Below are 22578 nucleotides of genomic sequence, written 5' to 3' on the forward strand. Positions count from 1 at the left end.
ACCAAAAGGAAAATAAAGAAGACTTAGAACAAACCTGGACAGTGCGAGAGGGAGCCAGTCATTGAGGCATTTCCATGCTGTGCTCCAGGTGAATGTCAAGATTTCCTCTAAGATTCAAACAGCAATTATTATTTAGTCTAAAAAAAGCTGGCCTAATTATCCGGACCTCCTTTCTTTTTCTTTTCTTTAAAAATAAAAATGCACTCAGTGTACTATGCATACTATTATTATTTCACATGATCCCTCATTTATCAGAGTTTTGATACCCCTTCATTTCACATCGTCTGCTGTTTTGTCATGTTGAAGCTCTTTACCATGTTTGTAGGCACCATCACTTGAAACTGGACCTGAAGAATCCCGCTTGCTTCATCCCAAACAGTCAGTCAGTAACAGATAGGGTTCAGCATCCCGCTTTGGATGGAGCTCTGACTGTGATATAATAAACTAAAGAGACCTTTTTTTTTTCTTCTTCTTCTATTTGGACATTGGATCTGAAACCATAAGCACCGTGTGTACTTTAGAAATGTACATTAAAACTTTACCTTCTACGTGTGTCTCCATCTGTCTTTAAGGGCACATGATACCGTACCAGCCAGCCCCGGCGTAAATCACGGAGTTAGGGATATAAAACACAAGCAGATGCCTGCTGCCTTTGAATGGCGTCTGTGTGTGATAGTAACTGTATCACTCTTAATTACGGCTGAAATGGTCCATTCCCAGGGTGGGGATATAAATCAACCTTTTTAAAACTCTTGTCTCGTTCCCTTCCTTTCTCTTTACCTTTCCACCTCAAACGTTCTTCTTTACGATTAGCACATGAGAAAACAACTTTCACCCACATACCCCCCCCTTTAGCTAGATTAATATTGACAGTGATGAAAGTGGCAATTATGATGGCCGGCTGTGTGGACATAGTGTTGCGAATGAATGCTTGTAGGAAGGTTTGAGTCGGGGCCGTATCGTCTACGGCAGGGGTCTTCAACCGGGGGTCCATGACCCCTAGGGGGCCCGCGGAGGTACTGCAGGGGGTCCTCCAACTTAAAAAGAATTAAAGGCAATTTTAACCAAAATAATTTGTGAGTTAAAAAAAAGGTAAAAAAAAATAATATATATATATATATATTAGGGCTGTCAAAGTTAACGCGCTAATAATATAGTAATAAATAAATAATATATAAATAATAATTAAGTTAGTTTTTACCAGTGTAAAGTTGGGGACTACATTGTGTTTGTATTTATGAAGGAATGTTACATTCAGGTCAAAAGCTTTTTTTGTGGAAAGTTGAATGAACATTGGCATAAAGCAGCATATTTGCCCTTTCTCATGTTGTTTACAGTATTAAAAACATAAAAAGAATACCTTAAGGTAACTTAGAACAGCAAAAAAATGTGTGAATAAATGTGCGATTAATATGCGATTAATCGCGAGTTAACTATGGACAACATGCGATTAATCGCGCTTTAAAAAATGTATTGTTTGACAGCCCTAATATATATATATATATATACTGTATATATATGATTGAGAAAACTCCATTAACAGGCAATAATAATCTACTTTTGACAATAACTATTTAGTCTACAACTCTACATAAATGATTCCCATGACGTGAGTCATGGGACTAATTCGTTGCAAAATTGACTTGGCTATTTCCTATTTAACGCTAGTTAGACCTGATGGGTACATTAGTGACAATAACGAAGCCTAAAGCTGGAGATTGTAACGTTACAGCTCGGCCTAACGTTACTCCTTCCACGTCTGACGAGGCCAAAGTTTCATCAACCGTAAACACGTGTAGCTAATAACCCAGTCAGGAATTGGTTAATAAGGTGAAGAAGAAAGAGCAGAATAAAACACATTCAAAAGTTATTATAAGCCAGGCTTAAAACTTGACCCCTGTTCTACGGTTGGAGGCTCAGAGGAGGTGGGTGTCACCATCACATCCCCGCTGGCCTACAGCTCAGCTACACTCAGAGACAGAAACACACAGCAGGGTCTCGCAATCTCGGGGAAAACGGTTACCCTGCACCAATCCCGCCAGCGCGCCAGCTGAAAGGCGAGTTGGGCCGGCGACAGGGCCGGGGGCTTTAATGGGAGGCCGTTGCCAGGAATGTACTGGCAGGTTTATTTAGTCAAGCTCAGTGATCTGTTTTTCTAGGATCCCCATTATGCCTAATGAACACAAACCCACGGACTAAGAAAGAGCGGGATGCCTGGAAAACAAGGATAGGTTTGCTTCCCTTGATCCCTCTTTCCATCTGTCCTGCTTTCTTTTTTTCCTCTTCAAGCTTCAACTTCAGGGCCTTTACAAGGATATAACGTTGGGTTTGATTAGGTAGCTAATCCAGCAACACTAAGGTATGAGAAGAACCCCTGCTTCATATCAGCCCAACTTTCCATTTGTGGATAACTTGATATGCGTGTGTGGGTGGGGGAAAGATTTGTACCTGTGTCGTACTCCATGTGGAGCGGTCGCCAGCGAGGGATCGTACCATGTGGTGTCTATTAGCATACAGCTGTTATTTCAACTTCCAAGAAAGTTTTTACAAGAAATTAACTGTGGCGCTGTTATGAGCTGTCAGGCGTGATGGCAGGGGATGGGTGAGGCGGCGGGAGGAGCCAGATTGAAGGAAGTGCCGTCAGAGAGAGTGCACCCGCAGGAGTTCAGGGAGGACGGTGGCTGGGTGGAGTCGAGAACGGAGCAAAAATCATCTGGTTGAGACTGGTGACATGTAGTCTCAGGTAAACAACAGCAAAGGACATTTTACAAGCTGGTATTGTTAATGTAATAAAAACCAAGCCAAAGTACAGTGGTGGAATGTGTAGAAACTAAGGTAAAAACTGTGGTGTTTTCATGCGTTTTGGCCGTTCGTTTACACGAAAACGAAGCTCAAGGTCAACAAAATCGATCATTCCTGAAAACTCCGGCCAAAGTGGAGATTTGCAAAAACTCCATCTTCACGTTTGCTTGTAAACGGAGGGAAACAGACATTTAGGCTTCAGAACGTCACATTATGAGACAGAAGCGTCACCAGCGTCATGAGTGCGACCTGTGTTTACAATTTGTTTGGCCACCGTCAATATTTTCTTGTATTTTACCTGTTTTATATTCTAAAGTCACACTTAAAAATAACTCCACTTCTCTGTCACTCCAAACGAAAGACTCTCGTTCATCTCGGAAGTAACTGGAAGTTACTTGTGTCATTTGTTGATGTTTTTTTCCAGGATTCTGATTGGCTAGCATGACTTTATCTTCTCGTTACACTGCCCCCTGTAGGTTTGGCTGCTCATAGCACCTTAACAGCTATTTATGCAGGTTCCTGTAAATGATGGTATTTTTCAAAACGTAGAGGGGGAAATATCTGTTTTTGTAAATACTAAATTACTATTGTTAAACGTTACTGGTGTCATAGATATTAGCCAGGTGCTGCTAATCAGACTTCTTTGATTCATTGATCGTCAGCAGGTGTGAACACATTCTGCTGGCAATGCCAACGAGAAAAGACATCAGCCATGATCTTGGAGACTCATCAATCTGAACAAGGGTTACTTGGCAATTTCCTAAAAATATGGGGGACACCCTTCTACATTTTACTGTGAAAACTTACCTATAAGTGAAAATTGATCAACACAGTTATCAGTTTTTGCCTGGATTTAACATCTAAGCATCTACTTTCACCACAAGGTCATTCTGTGCAATACTTGGAGAAATTGCAAAAGAAAAACAATTAAAAAAAGAAATCTTGTCTGTCTTTGGGGCAGATAAGACCAAACTGGAGATGCTTGGCCTTAATGCTCACCTCAAGCACAGCATATTTACATAAACACCTCAGACCAACTGTCAGGCACAGTGGAGGAGAGACATGATGTGGGCTTGTTTTGCCTTAATCTGACTATGAACCTCTGTATATTAAAGTCAGATACGAGGGCATCTGCCTGACAGTCAAACCTCCGCCGAAACTGGGTCACACAACAGGACGATCTCAACTTCATTCAAATGTTGAAACCTGATGATGACGATAAACAGACAAAAATACTTCAATCATTGCTGCCAAACGTGGTTCTGCAAACTACTGAGTATCAGGCTGCACTCGGCTGTTCACACCCTGCTTTGGCGTTTCGCCCCGGGATTTGTCCAGTAAATGATGACACATTCTGTCATGCCTTGTGTTTCCTCTGAGCTTGTTTTTACCGACTGGAACCTGGTGAGGCTCAGCTTACTTTTTTTTTTTTTACTACATCCCCATACAGAAAACCTTTGTACTGAAAGCCGGCGTACTTTCTTTTCCCCGTGACTGTAGCTGTGTTTCTTGGGCTCCCTGCCCTGCACGGTCGTCCCCTCCCAGCCGAGGCCGAGCCTCGTGTTTTTGCTACCTAGATCAGGTGATGTGAGTGACAGTCCAACACCATAAAGACAGCCTCAACACCCTGTGTTTCTAACCTCAGACTAAAAAAGATCTCTGCAGATTCGCTGTCACCCCACAGCGGGAGTTTCACCAAAGGATGTTATTGTAAAGCTCGGAAATCTAAAATGGGTTTCCTTGTACCCCTTGTGGGGGTAAAAAACAATAAAAGAGGCTAAAGAAAATAAGAATATGCAGGCCTCAAACTCGGAAGCTGCCTTTTACAAATATAGGAAGTTTTAATTCAGCTGAGTGGAGAGCAGCTTTCCTTCTCTGCCCTGTTGCACTGCTGCAAAGTAATATCATGTATGTTTATATCTGGGCCTTCTCTCTGTAAGATCACTAACCACAATGAAAATTTAAGGAAACTTCAACTTGGTCCTCTCGCTCCTACTACTGTTGTCATCTATCATTTCTATTGAGCACCGCTTTGTGATCCCCTTCACGTTGCTTTTATTGTTCTCATCTGCAAACAGTTTGGGTTTCCTGCGTTCCAAGAAAATGTTTCAGTACCAGAACGACAGCATCCCCACACATATGAGACTCTTGTTTATGCACCGGGTCTGGAACCCATTGTCAGCCATGTGCAGTGGACGGTGCGGCGAATATTTGGGGTGAAGAAATATGATCGATGAACGAGAAGAAGAAAGGGGATTTGTGGTATTTGAAGGAAGGTGGAACAGGTGTACAGCAAGATACAAGAAGAGCATTTCAAGAAGAGCAGCTGGATGTTTCCGTGTATTAATATTGGGTTTGGGGGTAGGAATTAAAGTTATATAAACGTATAATAGCTAATTTGCAAGAAACCAAAATCAGCATGTAGGTTTATAGTTTGGACTTGAGGGGAAAGGAATAGAAGCAGGTCCTGGAGTAGAAACGCTGCTCGGCTTGTCTCTGCATGGATCCCCGACTCAGATCCACTGGTGTCTCCTCCTCTCATCTGCTCCCAGTTAACAACATCTTGAATGCTGTACTGGAGCATGCTCCCATGTCATAAAACACACTGTTCCTCTTTGCACTGTATCCCTCTCTGCTATTCCTCCTCTCTCCCTCTCTCCTTCCCTGCTTTTGTCTGGCATATTGGTTAGAAGGTGTTTTTCTCACTTTTCTCTCGGCCTGCCCTCCTCAAACCACGGAAAAAGCAGCACGTGTCCACTCGCATCTCGGTCCGCACACACAGCCGTTAAAAAAAAAAAAACCCTGAACGTTTCAATGGCATCATTCTTGTCTGAATCCCCTTCTTTTTTCTCTGCCTGCTTGCGAATGTGTGAAATATCTGAAGCAGCTGAGAACTTCATTACTTTGAGCCTGCCGCTTGAACAGTGCAAGAACATGACTGCTTTCAGCGTTCGTATAACCTCTCCCCGGGAGGCGCCGGCTCTGAACAGAGCGGCTCACGGTGCCCCGCCGCCTCTCCAGTCCCGGCTCCTGGTGAGCAGCGATGCAGCACCAGCACTGGGGTGCCTTTAATCAAGGAGATGTATGGAGGGTTAGCGTGGAGCTGATGGCAATCACTGCACAGGCCTAAAACCTTTGGCCACGAGTGTTTGGAAATCCATCACCCTGCTTTTGAGGGAGACACCCCAATTCATAACCATCTTTTATGTAGTCTGTCTTTTCTCTGTCCAGCTAAAACATGGAGTGTAGACTGATGGCACTTTTCCACTAGCACCTACTCGGCTCGACTCAACTCAACTCGGTCAAGTTTCTTTTCCATAACAATTCAGCACCTGGAGCAGAAGTAGGAGGTTGGAGTGAAGCTGCTGTGACGTATTTGATTGTGTGATCTAAGGAAGAAGACACTAAAGGTGTAGAACCTGGAGGAGATGATATACAGGACTGTCTCAGAAAATTAGAATATTGTGATAAAGTCCTTTATATTCTGTAATGCAAAAATGTCATACATTCTGGATTCATTACAAATCAACTGAAATATTGCAAGCCTTTTATTATTTTAATATTGCTGATCATGGCTTACAGTTGAAGAAAACACAAATATCCTATCTCAAAGAATTAGAACATTCTGGGAATCTTAATCTTAAGCTGTAAGCCATAATCAGCAATATTAAAATAATAAAAGGCTTGCAATATTTCAGTTTATTTGTAATGAATCCAGAATGTATGACATTTTTGTTTTTTTAAATGCATTACAGCTGGGTCTGTGACTTGTGTTTGATACCAAGTTAAAAAATGAGAGTGAGAGAAGCTTCAAGCGGCAACGATTTTTTCTTTGTTAGTTTGTCTCGGCGCTGATGAAAAGTCAGCTGGAGCCGTGAGCAGCTATGAAGAGACAGAGCTCCTGGTAGATCTGGTCGTTCCTTATCTCCGTCTAGATCCCTTTTTAATTCTCTCCTCAGCACCAGGTTTATGAACATCTGCACCTCAGAGTTGGATCATGAAACAGACTTTTGCTGCCATTGCTGGTTGAATAAAATGAACAAGAATCCGTCAGAGTCTCTTTCTCTGATTTCCTCCTCCTGACTCAGACGTCTGACTCCAACCCCCCGACCAATCGGTGGCCTGTAGTGTGATGATGTCAGATACAGCCGACTCAGCAGCTTAGAACCTCGGCAGAATAGTTACAGAAAAGTATCTACTCGAAACGTTAGACCCCTAGTGGAAAAGCGCAAAATCGAGGCAAGTCGGACTGAGTAGGTACTAGTGGAAAAGCGCCATGAACTTCTGCAATGTTGCATTTCATGTTTCAAACAGTACTAAAGAGACGTTGAGGTCCTCACAGGTGGATGCATTTCTTTTTCCTGTCATTTCCTCCTAACGCTCTTGGGATTCTCTTCTTCTCCTAGAGCCTTCTGTCCGTCCATGACACGGTCGCCCTGAAGAGTTATGACCCGGAACTACCGCCGCTGCCCGACGACATCGACGACGACGAGGATTCAGTGAAAATTATAAGACTGGTCAAAAACAAGGAACCTCTGGTGAGTAACGTTTTGATTTCAGCTCCTGCGAAATGCTGGACTAAAGACGTTGGGAGAAGTTTACAGATTAGATAACCTTGGTCACGGGGTAAAGGCACTCACCACAATAAGCAGCTGTTGCTTCCTTCCTTATTCCCCAAAGTAGTACTCAAGTCAATATCTCGCATACTTTCGGGGGTACTGGCTTGTTAGAATCGAACTCGCAACCACGACTGCCATTATCTTGGAGTATTTTCGGCCCGTCTAGTCTCGGTGTCTCCAAACGACTTCATCCATCCCGGTCATTGCGACGTGCCTCTGATGTCCGTTTCATCGGGCCCAGACAACAACAACAACCAACCTCTGCCTTGGGCCTCAGCTGTACCTTTTCATTTGCAGTCCACCCCTCGCCATCCTGGGTGTCCGTGCCGTCTGACGGTTCTCATGCTGTGCATTTCCCGGCACTTGTCAGCCAGTTAGGCACGTGAGGAAATGGGCCTCTCCGTAACCACCGGTCTTGGATGCATAAAATATCTTTTCTTTCCCTCCATGATTATCCCCATTATGTCTTAATTGTGTTTCTATGATTCTGTTGACTGACCTCAGCGTCCTGTAGCAAAATAAACACTCAGCTACATACATTCTCGCTGGCCTTTGAAAGACCTCAATCTGTCCTTGCAGCGTTTTGTTGTGTGCCAAGGGCCCTGCCCGTCTTTTGATCTGCGCCGGACATATCCTGGCCCCGGCTGCCTCTATTTTCACTTTGTGGTTTTCACTCCGACCACCATCTTGGCTCGCGGCCGGCGCACTCCTCTCACCACACCCCTGTGGAAAGGGGAACACACCTAAGTCATTTTTGGGTTCCAGCCTGTTGCATGTTCTCCGGAGCTGCCGAAACGTAATAATGTGGCTTGGAGGAATTCTGGGTTTCTCTGACTCGCGGCGCACATCGTCACGGACGCTTCCTGCTCCAGCCTCTCCCGAGCCTAATGTCGGATCACATTCCATCAAACCATAATGTGATTTACGCCAGCCGCAGTCAACTCCATCGTCTGACTGATGTTATTCCACGAGGAGACTTGACGCTTTGGCCTCCGGGAACATCTGCAGCGCAAATTTACAATGTGTAATATTGTTTATTATTGCACGTGTTGATAACATAGAATATACTCCTGTGGTGAACAAGCGACTCCGTTTTTGCAACCACAAATCAAGACTGTATAACAAATGCAGATAAAAAAAAAAGACTGTGATTCTTACGTTTTGTTTTGACGTGTAGTTTTTTTTAATTTGCAGACGACAGAAATAAGATATATTTCATGTTTGGTCTTGTTTATAGAAAACCATTTCAAATTTCAGGTCTGACCGACATCCTGAAAAGAGGTGATACAGTGATAGTTTAACGCTGGTAATGATGTACAAAAAAACTGATAATGTTTATTATAATAATGTTTAAAAGGTTCCAGAGACTGGTGATTATGTACAAAGGCAATAGCTACAAAAACAAAGTCATTGAGGGGTAAAGCTGGGCAGATGGTCTCCAAATAATATCGTTTAAATAAATGCACGTTGGAAACATTGTGATCAGTTTTGCCATGTGCTCCAAATCAAATGCCAACGAAAAGGACCATCTGTACGGCTCTTGGCAAAAAGTCCAAAAAACTAGGGTCTGATGGTATTCAGGGTTGTTTTAGTGCTTTTACCGAAGGTCATTGACACTTCTGTGATGCTACTGTAGCTTTAATGGTGAAAGATGCCCTGAGAATTTAGAGCAACCTACGTTGCCTTAAAGACGACATAAATGCCAGGGCAACCGTGCATTTTGTACTAAGGTAATACAGAGCAGCATTCTGCTACATTAGAAAGGTATTTTTAGAATTAGTGCAATGAAAAGCCCATAATAATGAGCACTGAAAGACTTATGTGCACAAAGAACAGAACATGAACACGACCTGTGATATTTCAATAACTCTTTATTTCCTTACACCAGGAAGTCTTCTTGGTGATCTGAGAAGTAGTGTTGTTTTTGGCAGTCTGTTTCAATTTTAGTTTCAGTCTAGTCTTTGGGTCAAGCTATCATTTTAGTTTTTATTAGTTTTAGTCACGTTCATTCTCCTTTTTGTCGTGTCAAGTTTCAGTCAACTAAAAGTCATTTTAGTCTTATTTAAGTGAGAATTGTCCAGGGACATTTTAGTTAAGTAAAAATGTAGTTTATGTAGTTATCTTATTATTATATTATTGTTACCTTACAGACTCAAGAATACATTCATCCCAGATACAGAAGACTCTAATTTGAATTTACAACATATTTATTTTTTCCTGTGATTTTGTGGCTGCATTTCTCCCCATCTTTTAATGGCATCATGACCAGCATTTTTGTTGCGTCTCATCAGGTGATAAAGGTTCGTTGACGACGATATTTAGTCATAATTTTCGCTGACAAAAGCAACTTTACTGAGAAGGAATAGCAAGAGAACAGTAAAAGTCTTTACTCTCTTTACTCTTCAAACATCTGTCACGGGCCTTTACTCCAGGCGCGTTATACATGAGGGTCATACAACAAAATACTAAATAAATGAAGTTCTTAATGCCTTGAATTAAACAGCAATGAAGGTCGGCTTTCACCGCACACACAGCTACGGTGTGTTTTAATGTATACGTATCTGCATGGACAATGTGGCTTTGCCTGCAGTGTTTTCTTTCAGAGGTAAACACTGGGTCAACTTGATTAATACACCTCCACTTTATATGTCTCTTAAAATATGATATTTCAAGAGTATCAGCACAATATTTTTGCAACAGCAGCTAGATTTTCGACCAGTGTTCTGCATTTTATTATGGTCCCTGCAGGCCTTGAAGCTAAAGCGAGTACATTCTCAGATTTATAGCAGGAAATCAAGTCATTATAACCTCCCACTTGTATTAGATAAAAACACATTTCATTCATCGAGGTTATACCAACAGTCACTAAATATTCCATGGAACATATTCCACAGTTGTCCCTCGCCGGTACCTGTTCCCCGGTTTCTCCCACAGGTTCCTTTTGGTCTACTTGTGGAGAGGTAATGGGAACTAGTATCAGCTTACTCACTTTAAACTTAATCAGGTTTTTCTGTTTTATCACCAACAAAAAAAGTGAGGACAGTAATGCTCTTACTATTTCAGGGTTAGTATTACCTGAGGACCTGCAGAGGACGTCTGTGATGTTAATCAGGTGCAAATGCGCCGTTTTTGCAAGTAAAGATTCGACCACAAATGATCAACTCTGAGATGATTTGAATCCCATGCGACTGCCCGGGAGTCTTTTATCCTCTGCTTCTTTCAAGGGATAATTATGGTGCATATAGTGTCTTTAATTTTAGTTTTTACAAAGTTTAATAAATAAAAATCAAACTCAATACATTAGGCTTCACAGTGGTACACTGCAAAAACTCAAAATCTTACCAGGAATATTTGTCTTATTTCTACTTAAAATGTCTCATTTTTAGTCAAAAAATCTCATTACACTTAAAACAAGAGTCATCACCAGATAAATAACTTGTTATTTGACAATTTTCACCTGTTTCAAGTAAATTTTCACTTGAAATAAGGTGAAAAATCTGCCAGTGGGACAAGATTTATCTTCTCATTACAAGTAAAAAAATCTTGTTCCACTGGCAGATTTTTCTACTTATTTTAAGTGAAAATCTACTTGAAACAGGTGAAAATTGTTGTTTTTTCCAGTGATGAGTCTTGTTTTAGGTGTGATGAGATTTCTTTGACTAAAAATGAGACATTTTAACTAGAAATAAGACAAATATTCTTGTTAAGATTTAGATTTTTGCAGTGTACCCATAGAGAGCAAGAGGCCCAGACCGACAAAAGAGAGGAGGGGAAGGCTCCTGTCACATTTTACGGTTACCATGACGACGCAAGCACCATTTTCAGATAAAAAAATGTGACATGTGTAGATCATAGGAAACAGAAGACTTTGCCCATCCAGGGCAAATGTGGTGCATGTAACAGACATGAGGGTGTCATTTTTTAATACTGCAGTTCTTCAGGTATTACTAATACACAGAACTTCATCCAGCAAAAGAGAGATGTTAGACGATAATAGCCTATCATGAATATAAAGAACATAAAAAACATTTTCCTTGCCGTACATGAAGCTTAAAGTAGCATAGTGTGTGTTGCAGGGTTCATATGTTTTGAAAAAACCTGAAAAAGTCATGGAATTTGAAAATGTCATTTTCAAGGCCTGGAAAAGTTTTGGAAACATAAGTTCACCCCAAAAGTTTTGGAAAAGTCATGGAATTTATTTTTCTCACTTAATGATAACATTTAGTAATAACAGCCTATAAGGTAGATTTAAAATTGATCAATAAATATTTTGTATAGAAAAGTCTCGTGCGTTCTCACGCGGGACGTGCCGAGCATCTTGCGCATCATGCAGATCGGTTATTAGTTATTACAGTTATATTAGATTACTATACAACATATACTACAACATAGTGCTGGTATATCAGTTAGTTTAAACAAATGTTTATTTTGTATTAAACCATAATTGTCATTAGATCTCCACTGTAGTGACTTTTTACATAGTTTTATTCCTATATTTCATACATTGATGTTTTAGAGGTCATGTATAGTCATGGAAACTTGCTGCCAAGTCATGGGAAAGTCATGCAAAAGTCATGGAAATTTGTTGGTTAAAATGTGTATGAACCCTGGTGTTGTGTGCCTTGTGTGTGAAAGTAAAGGAGCTGCTTCATGAGATTCTTCATTTGCCCTCCATGGAGTGGAAGTCTATTATTCCTGATGGTTTATGTTGACTATTGACTGGCCTTGGCTACGTGTTTAACGTGGATCTGACTCTAATGAGCTCTTACATCTTGCATTGATGAAATGGTTGACAGGTCAGATGCTCAGGGTGAGGTCACAGCCATCCCAGTCACCAGCAGAGAAAGAAACTCCTCTAATTAGACAGAATCCACATGTAGAGCCGGACCAAATAGATTTTATTTTAATTAATCTCATTGGGTAGTTCCAGACGATGCAGGGGCTGTCATTAGCACGCAGACCACTTTCCTTGAGATCCATCCGTTAAGTGGAGCCGGATCGTTTTGGCCGATTGCGTTCAGTAGCCCTGATTGACCGCCGTCATTCCTCAGACTGTGACTTCATGCCGCATATAAGTGAGCGTGTAAAAGCCCCGGCTTCCAGGACAACATCCCTCTTCTTCGTCTAAGCTCCCATTCTGTCGTAATCCCAGCTCTCCAGCTGCTCTCCCCAAAAGGGCTGATTTACTAGCTCCAGTGTCAGGACAATTAAATAATTGGGTTTGGCATAAACACGCGTGCTTATACAGACACCTCAGCTCAGCCGTGTCTATTTTTTTATTAGAAGAATGTGTTATTTTGGATATGATTTCAGAATAGTTCAGGTGGAGGTTTGGAGCGGAGCGTTGAGGGGGTTGCGTCAGAAGTATGTGGCTGTAGGTCATGCGCTGGGGATGTTTGCCTTGGGTGATAAAAGGCTCCAGTGCAGACTGACTAATCACCCGAGGCCAGGCTGCAGAGGAAGAAGGCACCGATGTTGCACTTCTAATGTTCATTATCCAACGGTAGGCGCCTGTTATGGACCGCAAACATGTCCAACTAAAGATGTGTGTTTTGGTTTTAGATTCATGGTTAGCCTGTCCTGCTGTCCATCTATCTAAATGTGAGTGTGGTGGTAGTTTATAGTTTTATTTGGATCCCCTTAGCTGCAGCAAAACTGCAGCTATTCTTCTATCAAGAGATGTTTCTTTACTAACAATTTGAATTATTTTATGTGTGTTAAGTGTCAGGACATTTAAAGGAAAAGGAGTGTAACCCACAGCCAGGTCTTGTGAATCAAACACATTCAATAACTGAACCTCAGTGGGTTTGAGTTTACTCTATTCAAGTAGAAGTTTAAGCTTCTCTAGGACCAACTGTTGCAGAACAGAAATCTGTCCAGAGAAAGGGCTTCATGTCGGCCGTCGTGATAGTACAAATAGAAAACGACGGCAGAAGCACGGCCAGGCCACTGGTCTGTAACGAAGGAGCACCTGAAACGAGTGCTGCTGCCAGAGCTGAAACACGGCCTGGAGCTCTGCTGCCACTCAGCCTGTCACTCACGGTGCTGCAGTCGCCGCAGATCAGGTGGCTCCAGCAGCAACCTGTGGAAGGACTGAGTCCCAGCTGCTCTCAGCGAGATCTTGAAGTGATCCAAATGGAGACTGGAGCCCCCAAGTGTTGCAGGAAGTGGAGACACTGATGTCCTGAACTGAGCCCTGGCCAGAAGCCTTTACATAGCTGCCTTGCTGAGCTGCCTCAGAACCTTCCCAAGACAACCCAAAACCAGTCACAGGTCACAGGTCAGAGGTCAAGACTGATGACACTGGTCATGTGACCCAATCTGTAAATGTATTTAAACATGTGGATCAATGGAGAGTGAATCAACGCAGCACCTGCTGTGTATCCTCAGGCTGTGTTGGAAAAGTCGATTTTCCAATTGTAAATCGATTCTCATATTAATTCCTAAAAATCAATTCATATGTCTAAAGATGATTTTTTTTTCATCATTACATTACAACTCTTTTTATTTTTTTGTTTTTGCCCTAAAAAGGAATATTTTGTTGGACACGAGAATAACTAGTGCCATGTTTTTGCCTTTAAATATGTTTAAAGGTATGAAAACATTAAAGTGTTCAGTTATAATTGCATAAATTGTCTATATTTCTTTGCTATATATACTGTCTTGGGATTACATTTGCAAAAAATGCCAAAAACCAAATTCTTAAAAATGGGAAAAAATAAAAGCGATTTCATCTGTCTCTGTTTGCTGTCCTGGATCTGTTTGATAATTCTGCCCCACATGATGTTTCTGAAAGCAATTCTATCAGCATTCTGGGAGCTGATTGGTCCTTACAGCATCATTAGCTGCCAATACTTGCTGTTGAATCTCAATAAAATACTAGTATTAATATGTTGCAGAACTACAGTCATATCATTCATGCAACAGCTGAAAAAGCTGTTTAATAACACTAACCCAAATCAATATCGGAATCGAATTGAATCAAATCTTGATAATCAATTCTGAATCTTAAGAATCAGAATTGAATCGATTCTTGACATTTGAATCAATCCCCAGCCCTAGTCCTCAGACTAACGTAGATGTAACTCCCCTGTAGCCAACGAGCGCGCCACAAACTTCCCACAAACCTCAATGAACTGAATCATACGGAGAATTTTAACTTTATAGCTGCTAAATGACCTTAATGAGAGATCCTTGCTCGGGTTTTCACACATTACGTCTGCATCTTGGCTCAGCTTTTGTTAAATAAATAATGACGCTATGTCATGTATTTTCACATGTATTATGTTGTATTTTCCTCATTTCAAAACCTGACTGATTATTTTTTTTATGCCTTAGAACTGAAAGAGGGCGTGTGTTTCCTTTTCACATGACTGTGTTTTTCGACAGTTTGAAATCCTCATTTGTTGGCATTACGCTCCGTGCATCTTTCAAGTGTGGCATTTCTTGGCTTCGAAGCGCTCATAATATAGTAAAACATAATTTCCAAAGTATTCTGGGAAATCCAGGTCCCTGCAGACGGAGTATGTGGAGGAGAGAGAGCTCTGGGCACGGCAGCTGCCCGGGGTGACCGTCACTATGATGTGAGAACATCGGTGGCGGACAAGCCTGCTGCGGCCGGCTCTGTTCCCCTCGTTTGGACAAACTAGAAGCCCGGTGACGCAGATGTAAATACCAGACTCTCGCATTCTTGCCGTGCATGCCCCGCTGCGCACTCGTTCGGTTTATACATCACTTCTCCGCTCCTCCAGTGCCACTCAGTCACTGCCGGAGTAACATTCATTCACTTCTCCCACTCACTTCATCTTCTGCGATCCTCCCACTGCCACTGGCACGCCATTTTTCTATTTCTCCTGCGCCCTCTCATCTGCTTTTTCTATCAGGCTCGACTAGTCACTTCGGTGCATTTCAGAAGATATATGTGAAGGTATCGGGGAACGTCTGAATGGGTACTGTTAATTTCAGCAGCATACTGTAGATTATTGTTTGAAATCAATTCTTCTTGTCCCGGGTTTCTGCGTATCCTCAACAAGTATTACGTCCCCGCATCCAGGAATGTGACAGGATCTGTGTCCGGCTCCATCACTCTCCTCCCTCTCATCTTTCTCCCTTTTCATCCCTGCTCTGTGTCACTGTGCACACACGCTTGGTTTTTACATTAGAGACGGAGAGTCACTGGGTGCAGTTAAGTGGAAACAGGATCCTGCAGGGTCCAGTTGGCAGTGCCAGCCTACATAAGGTCCTGTCTGGCACCGGCCAGCACCAATCAATCCAGCGGTACCAGTGCCGGGCCCGGCCACCCAGCCAGCCCAGCCGCTGGATACCAGCGGATCAGCTGGACTTCTCATTACAGACCCACAAATAGCACTGGTTTGGACTCCAGAGCTATCCCAGTCACTGCATACACAAACGCCGACGACATGCACAGTATTATTATTATTTTAAATGCTCCAATTTTATGACTTATGTCTGATGTCTGTGAATTTTTTCGATCCTAATAAGGTAGTTGATAATAACCACGCAGGCAAGGGAAGCTTTGTGATCGATTCAGTTTGTGACGCGGTTAGTTTTCCATGAATGGCAGTCGCTGGAATGGACTTTTGGCATCTTGACATGCCATGCTTTTCTCATCTGTGGCAAACCGGCCCTTTTTTTCTTGGCTCCGACACAATCAGGACAGCCAGATCAGAGCTGCTCTCATTTCCATCTGTCTGGAGGGCTGCACAAACACATCGCACACTCATTGTCTTCCTCCCGAGCTTCGACCTCAATTCCATTCACGGTACGTGTTTCAATCTGCGCTGGTGTGAATGTTTACAAGTGAATACAGTCAGCATGTGGCTGAAAAACCTGACGAGAGGTTTCTAATTGGGAGCGTTATCAAAAGAAGAGACCTGATAGATGTGCAAGTTCAAGGAAAGCGACTTTTATATCGTCTGTTTACTTCAGAATGTTGAAAGAAAAGTAATGACTCTGGCTGGGAATAAATGGAGCAGCTAATAAGATTAATCCCGACAGCACACATGTTAGTGTTTTAAAGATGGACCCATGTGCTTTAAAAGCAATACATCTTTTCCTTGATTGATTGTGCTGCAGTGTGTTGGGCTGGAGTGTGTCGCTGTGTGTGTGTGTTTGGGAGGGGGGTGGAGAAGAAGATGGAGAGTAGTGGTGATGCTGATTGTCTCACTGTGGGAAGCTGCAGACTTTATCCCTCCTGCTTTAGTGCTGGAATGTCTCGTATCGATCATCGTGCTCGGGTGAAGCTTTTTCCTACCTTGCGGTTGCTCTTGTCTTCAGAGCGTGTGTTGGCTCGTGCCTCGTCTTTTTTTTGATCAAGGTATTTTATACAGTAGGTAGGTTTTATTTAGTTTCAAAAGTTATAGTTTACAATTTAACATAAGTTCAACAGAACATACAAGAAGAAAACAAGCACATCGTAAATCCCATCGACCCCCCACAAATACCAGACATACAGAGTTCACAGTATGAAATACATAGTTCAATATTCAGAAAAACAATCAAACAACAACAAAAAAGAGATACAATAGATGACTGAGGACAGTAACAGAGTTTTACAGTACTATACTGTCTGCCTCCATATATTCAACAAACATTAAGAAAGGCTGCCATATGTAAGAAAGGCTGATTGTGTATCTGATCTTCTCCAACTTGATATGGAGCATGATTTCCCGATGCCAATGACTGTATGTTCAGAGGTGTCAAGTAACGAAGTACTAATACTTTGTTACCTTACTTAAGTAGAAATTTTGGTTATCTATACTTCACTGGAGTAATTATTTTTCAGACCACTTTTTACTTTTACTCCTTACATTTTCACGCAATTATCTGTACTTTTTACTCCTTACATTTTAAAAACAGCCTTGTTACTCTATTTCATTTGGGCCTTTAAAAAAAACTATCCAGTTAAATTGCTCCATCCGGATAGAGTGAATTTGGTTGTGGTTGTTTCAGATGTTCTTGTCCAGTTTTGTTCTTACATCCGTTCCCTCAGATTCCTGCAACTAAACTTGGATGTACATTCCAATAAAGGTTAGGATAAATGATAACATGCCTCTGAAGTTTGACTTTTTGCACCATTACAATACTTATAGGACACTAGTCATCATATCTCCTGCTCTCTGAAACACATGTTAATGCTCAATAGTACACATATATGGTTCTTTAATATATTTGCATTATACTAACATGCATTCATTTTCAATGGCTTTTGTACTTAATGGATTTTTCCCCCTTACATTACTTTTAGTTTTATACTTTCAGTAGTTTTGAAACCAGTACTTTTATACTTTTACTTGAGTAAAAAACTTAAGATGATACTTCTACAGGAGTTTTTTTTAAATCTAGTATCTATACTTCTACCTGAGTAATGAATGTGAATACTTTTGACACCTCTCTGTATGTTGTAATGCTGGATCTTTCCATTTCAATAATATCAGTCTCCTGGCTAGGAGAGAGCAGAAAGCCACCATTATTCTTTCCCACATCTCTAGATGAGAGTCTATCTGAGTTACACCAAAAAAGTGCAATGAATGGAGACGGTGCAAGCCTTTTTGCAAAAAGATCTTAGAAAAGGTCTCAAAGATGGGCTGCCAGAAAGCGCAAAGCTTTGGACGTGTCCAGAACATGTGATGGAGAGTGGCTGGATCTCGCCCACACCTATCACAATCGTGCCTCGCCTTTGTGAGCACCTTGTTGTGTGTGCTTGCAGGTACAGCTCCGCACAGCTCATTCTATGAGTTTTTCTTTTATGTGCACGAAACATGATGCTGTGCATGCTTTTTTTGTGCATTTCATACCGTTGTATTCTATTGCAGTATACAAAAGTGCTTTAAAATGATGAATCTACCTTTACATGCACGATTAGCATATTATATTTCAGTACAAGTTCATACCTGATTATAAAAACAGGTGCAGAATCCAATATCTCTCTCTCTCTCTCTCTCTCTCTCTCTCTCTCTCTCTCTCTCTCTCTCTCTCTCTCTCTCTCTCTCTCTCTCTCTCTCTCTCTCTCTCTCTCTCTCTCTCTCTCTCTGTTTTCCCTCTGTCTCTGCTTATGAATCAACTTGCTGAAAAGTATTTCTAAATCTGTTACAGGACGTATCAAGTTCCATGTTAATTATCATTTTTGTCAAAGTAAGTCTGTCTTAAAGTCACCGAGGAGTTTAGAGGCGTACCTTTAGCTCCTCCAAGCATAAACAAACTCTCTTCGTTCTTATTTATAAATATACATAACTGTATTTTTCATAAGGTTTCTGGGAAATTTGAGTTTTTGCGGGTTTTTTGTTTCTCTTTCATGGACTGTGTGTTTATTACACCACTCAGGCACTGTCACAACACACTTCCAGCCTGTTGAGTTGTGAATGTGAAAACACGCGCCGCGTCCAAAGCCACATCTGAGGCATTCCCAGATCCTAATCTCACAGGCCTCTCAAATAAAACGTCTTCCTCCCATCGTGTGCAGTCATAAACGTGGGCACACATCCCGCCACTCTCGCCCTTTTCCTGCTCCGCACTCCAAGACTCCGGAGAGGGAGCTGCGTTTTTCTGAATGTGGGCATTGTTGCCCGGCCGAGGCGGCCGCCTCGCAGCGGCCCTGCCTCCCAGCACGCTTTGGAAATGAGAAGTGACATGTGCAAGTGCTGTTTTTCTTAACGAACAGAGGCAGAAAAACACGAGACAATGCCAGCGCGGGGATGGACCTCAGTCAGTGACACAACTGTCTCTTTGTACGCGCTCACACAGCCCTCACACACACACACACACACACACACTCACAGTACATAATGACAAAATACCTGGCACTGGCCGCCTTATAGCGAGGAGATGGCAGTTCCACTCAACCTACATGAATCACCGTAGTGTTCGCGTGGTGAGTCATGCAAACAGTATGGAGGCAAACACTCGCTCGCTGCGATGGTTGCACATTTCTACACAGATTCCTGGCCCTCACCAGCACCTGTCTCAAGTGCTGCGGCGGCCGGCTAACTGTGTTTTTATAGTCGTGATTCGCTCCAACATCAAGGTTAAAAGAGGCGGAGGAGGGAAGGGAAAGGGGGATGTTTAGAAGACAAATGAAGGTAAGCTGTCCTCTGCTTTGCTTCTTTTTGACTCCTGCTCTCCATAATTATCATAATAAGGACCAGCAATATTTTTCTTTTCTTTTGGTTTTTCCTCAGCGTACCTGTTAATTACAGCTGAGAGGTCAACTGAGGTTGAGTCAATGAAAAGAGGAAACCAGTGTCTGCTTTAGGGAGAATAGAAATGTTGGTGGAAGGGGATCATAACGAGAGCAGTTCTTATTAGTCACAACACAAGTGATTATAATGACACGTATTATGTCCTTTGGAACAAAAAAGGCGACACTATTTCCTCAGGTTTCAGTGAAATGTTTTGGTCAGAATACTTTAGCACGCAGACGAAGTACGAAAGCTCACTTCTAAGGGGTGTTGCTACGGCTGTGTTCGTAGTGGCTGGTTTTTGAGGTGGAGTCAGATGGGATTCCAACCCCCCCACGGTCTTTCTGCCCGTTATAAAACTGGTGCTGAGGCCTTGTGCAACCCACCACGGAGCTGCAGCATGCAGCAAGATGCCTGGTGGAGGTAAAGATGGAGATGCTAGATAGCTTTAATCTGATCAATTGAAAACATTGTATGAATCCCCGAAGGGACAATAATGGCGCTTTTACACGACTCGCCTCGGTTTGGACTAGGGGTCTAACGTGCTGAGTAGATACTTCTGTATCTATTCTGCCGAGTTTCTAGGCGGCTGAGTCGGCTGTATCTGACATCATCACACTACAGGCCACCGATTGGTCGGGGGGTTGGAGTCAGACGTCTGAGTCAGGAGGAGGAAATCAGAGAAAGAGACTCTGACGGATTCTTGTTCATTTTATTCAACCAGCAACGGCAGCAGAAGTCTGTTTCATGATCCAACTCTGAGGGTCAGATGTTCATAAACCTGGTGCTGAGGAGAGAATTAAAAGGGGATCTAGACGGCGATAAGGAACGACCAGATCTACCAGGAGCTCTGTCTCTTCATAGCTGCTCACGGCTCCAGCTGACTTTTCAGCAGCGCAGAGACAAACTAAAAAAAAAAAAAGCGTTGCCGCTTGAAGCTTCTCTCTCTCTCATTTTTTAACTTGATATAGAACACAAGCCACAGACCCAGCAGCACATCTATCATCTCCTCCAGGTTCTACATCTTTAGTGTTGTTGTCTTCTTCCTTTAGATCACACAATCAAATACATCACAGCAGCTTCTCCAACCTCCTACTTCTGATCTGGGTGTTGAAAATAAACGAGGGCAAAGCGAGTCGGGTAGGTACTAGTGGAAAAGCACCATAAGTCCCAGTATGATGTGACGGTGTCCTCCAGATATGAGCTGCTCACCTTATGACGTGTTTTCTGACATAAGTGGACCCAAAGAGTGATTGATTTGCTGGTCACATGTGCTTTTCTTCCAGGTAGACTAACATGTCCGTTGTAATAAAGGCTGCTGAGGTAGCGCTCACGTCACCCTGGAAAATCATTTAACATGAAAGCTGTACACCTCTCCCCACCTCTTTTCTTTCTGTTTGCAGTAATGTAACTTTTCATCTGGGCTCCTGCTAATCCTTTACTGTGCTGTATTAATCTTTATTGGTGGCCATAACAATAATGGATTTTCTGATCCCGACCAAATACTAATATGGCTGATTTTACTCCGGCTGAGCAGCGCTGCAGTGCAAGGCGTTCGGGGAAGTATGCGAGGACTCGTAAACATGCTGGGATCGGCGTGCGGAACGGTCATGCGTGTTACGTGCTGAGAGGGGGCTTTGTACCATCTCAGTGAGGTAAAACCAAATGACACACTCCAACACCAGATATGATTGGAGGTAATTGTATTTTAATGTCCAGGAGGCCCATTCCCACTTTGTATTTGGGTTTTCCACATCTGGAGCGGAGAATGCCAGCATGTGTTTCCACTACGCTGGTATTTCTACCTCCAAACACACAGCAGTCAACACGCCGGTCGGCAGGAGTTTATTGTCGCGTTACACGTTTGCCGTTAAGTGACATCATGTCAAAACACGTCCGCCTCGCCGCCCCGGCCGCTCACATTTGTTTTCCCTTGTCGCTCCCAATTTGGAGGCAGGAATAATGTTTGTGAAATGCTCCGGTGTTGGGTCGGGTTCACGGGGGGATGTTTTCAGTGCTTGTTCCGGGTAAAAGCTGCGAGTTTAAACCGGAGCGCCCTGTTTGTTTAACCTGGCGGGCTGAGAAGAGAGAAGCGGCGTTAGTCGAAAGCCGAGGAGGGTCTAGTGCAGGGGTCACCAATCCTGGTCCTCGAGGGCCGGTGTCCTGCATGTTTTAGATGTTTCCCTGCTTTAACACACCTGATTCTAATTAATCATCGTCATCAGCTTGTCATCCAGGGCTGCACAATTCTGTTAATGACACAGTCACTTGTATCATGGTGCACTGAAGCAGGGAAACATCTAAAACCTGCAGGGACACCGGCCCTCGAGGACCAGGATTGGTGACCTCTGGTCTAGTGGCACTTTTCCACCAGCTAATACTCTGCTCTACTCATCTCAACTCGGCCTGGTTTCTTTTCCACTACAATTCAGCTAGAGCAGAAGTAGGAGGTTGGAGAGAAGCTGCTGTGACGTATTTGATGATGTTGATCTAAATGAAGAAGACAACAACAGTAAAGATGTAGAACCTGGAGGAGATGATAGATGTGCTGCTGGATCTGTGGCTTGTGTTTGATATTAAGTTAAAAAATGAGAGTGAGAGAGAAACTTCAAGCGGCAACGCTTTTTCTTTTTTTTTTCTTTGTTTGTCTCTCTGCTGCTGAAAAGTCAGCTGGAGCCGTGAGCAGCTATGAAGTGACAGAGCTCCTGGTGGATCTGGTCGTTCCTTATCGCCCGTCTAGATCCCTTTTTAATTCTCTCCTCAGCACCAGGTTTATGAACATCTGCACCTCAGAGTTGGATCAGAAACAGACTTTTGCACTGCCATTTTTCGAATAAAATAAACAAGAATCCGTCAGAGTCTCTTTCTCTGATTTCCTCCTCCTGACTCAGACGTCTGACTCCAACCCCCCGACCAATCGGTGTCCTGTAGTGTGATGATGTCAGATACAGCCGACTCAG

General features: G+C 42.7%; 1 protein-coding gene across 5 annotated transcripts in view; it reads left to right on the plus strand.

The window, feature by feature from the left end:
* Positions 1-22578, plus strand: part of mpp7a (MAGUK p55 scaffold protein 7a) — a 180955-nt gene that overhangs the window by 95506 nt on the left and 62871 nt on the right. For all 5 annotated transcript variants that reach the window (XM_061712949.1, XM_061712950.1, XM_061712951.1 and 2 more), the window contains exon 6: positions 7209-7340. In XM_061712949.1, coding sequence (XP_061568933.1) covers positions 7209-7340 — 132 coding nt within the window. The remainder of the gene's footprint in view (positions 1-7208; positions 7341-22578) is intronic.

This window comes from Cololabis saira, chromosome 22, assembly GCF_033807715.1.
Source record: "Cololabis saira isolate AMF1-May2022 chromosome 22, fColSai1.1, whole genome shotgun sequence".
In the NCBI taxonomy this organism is placed as follows: Eukaryota; Metazoa; Chordata; class Actinopteri; order Beloniformes; family Belonidae; genus Cololabis; species Cololabis saira.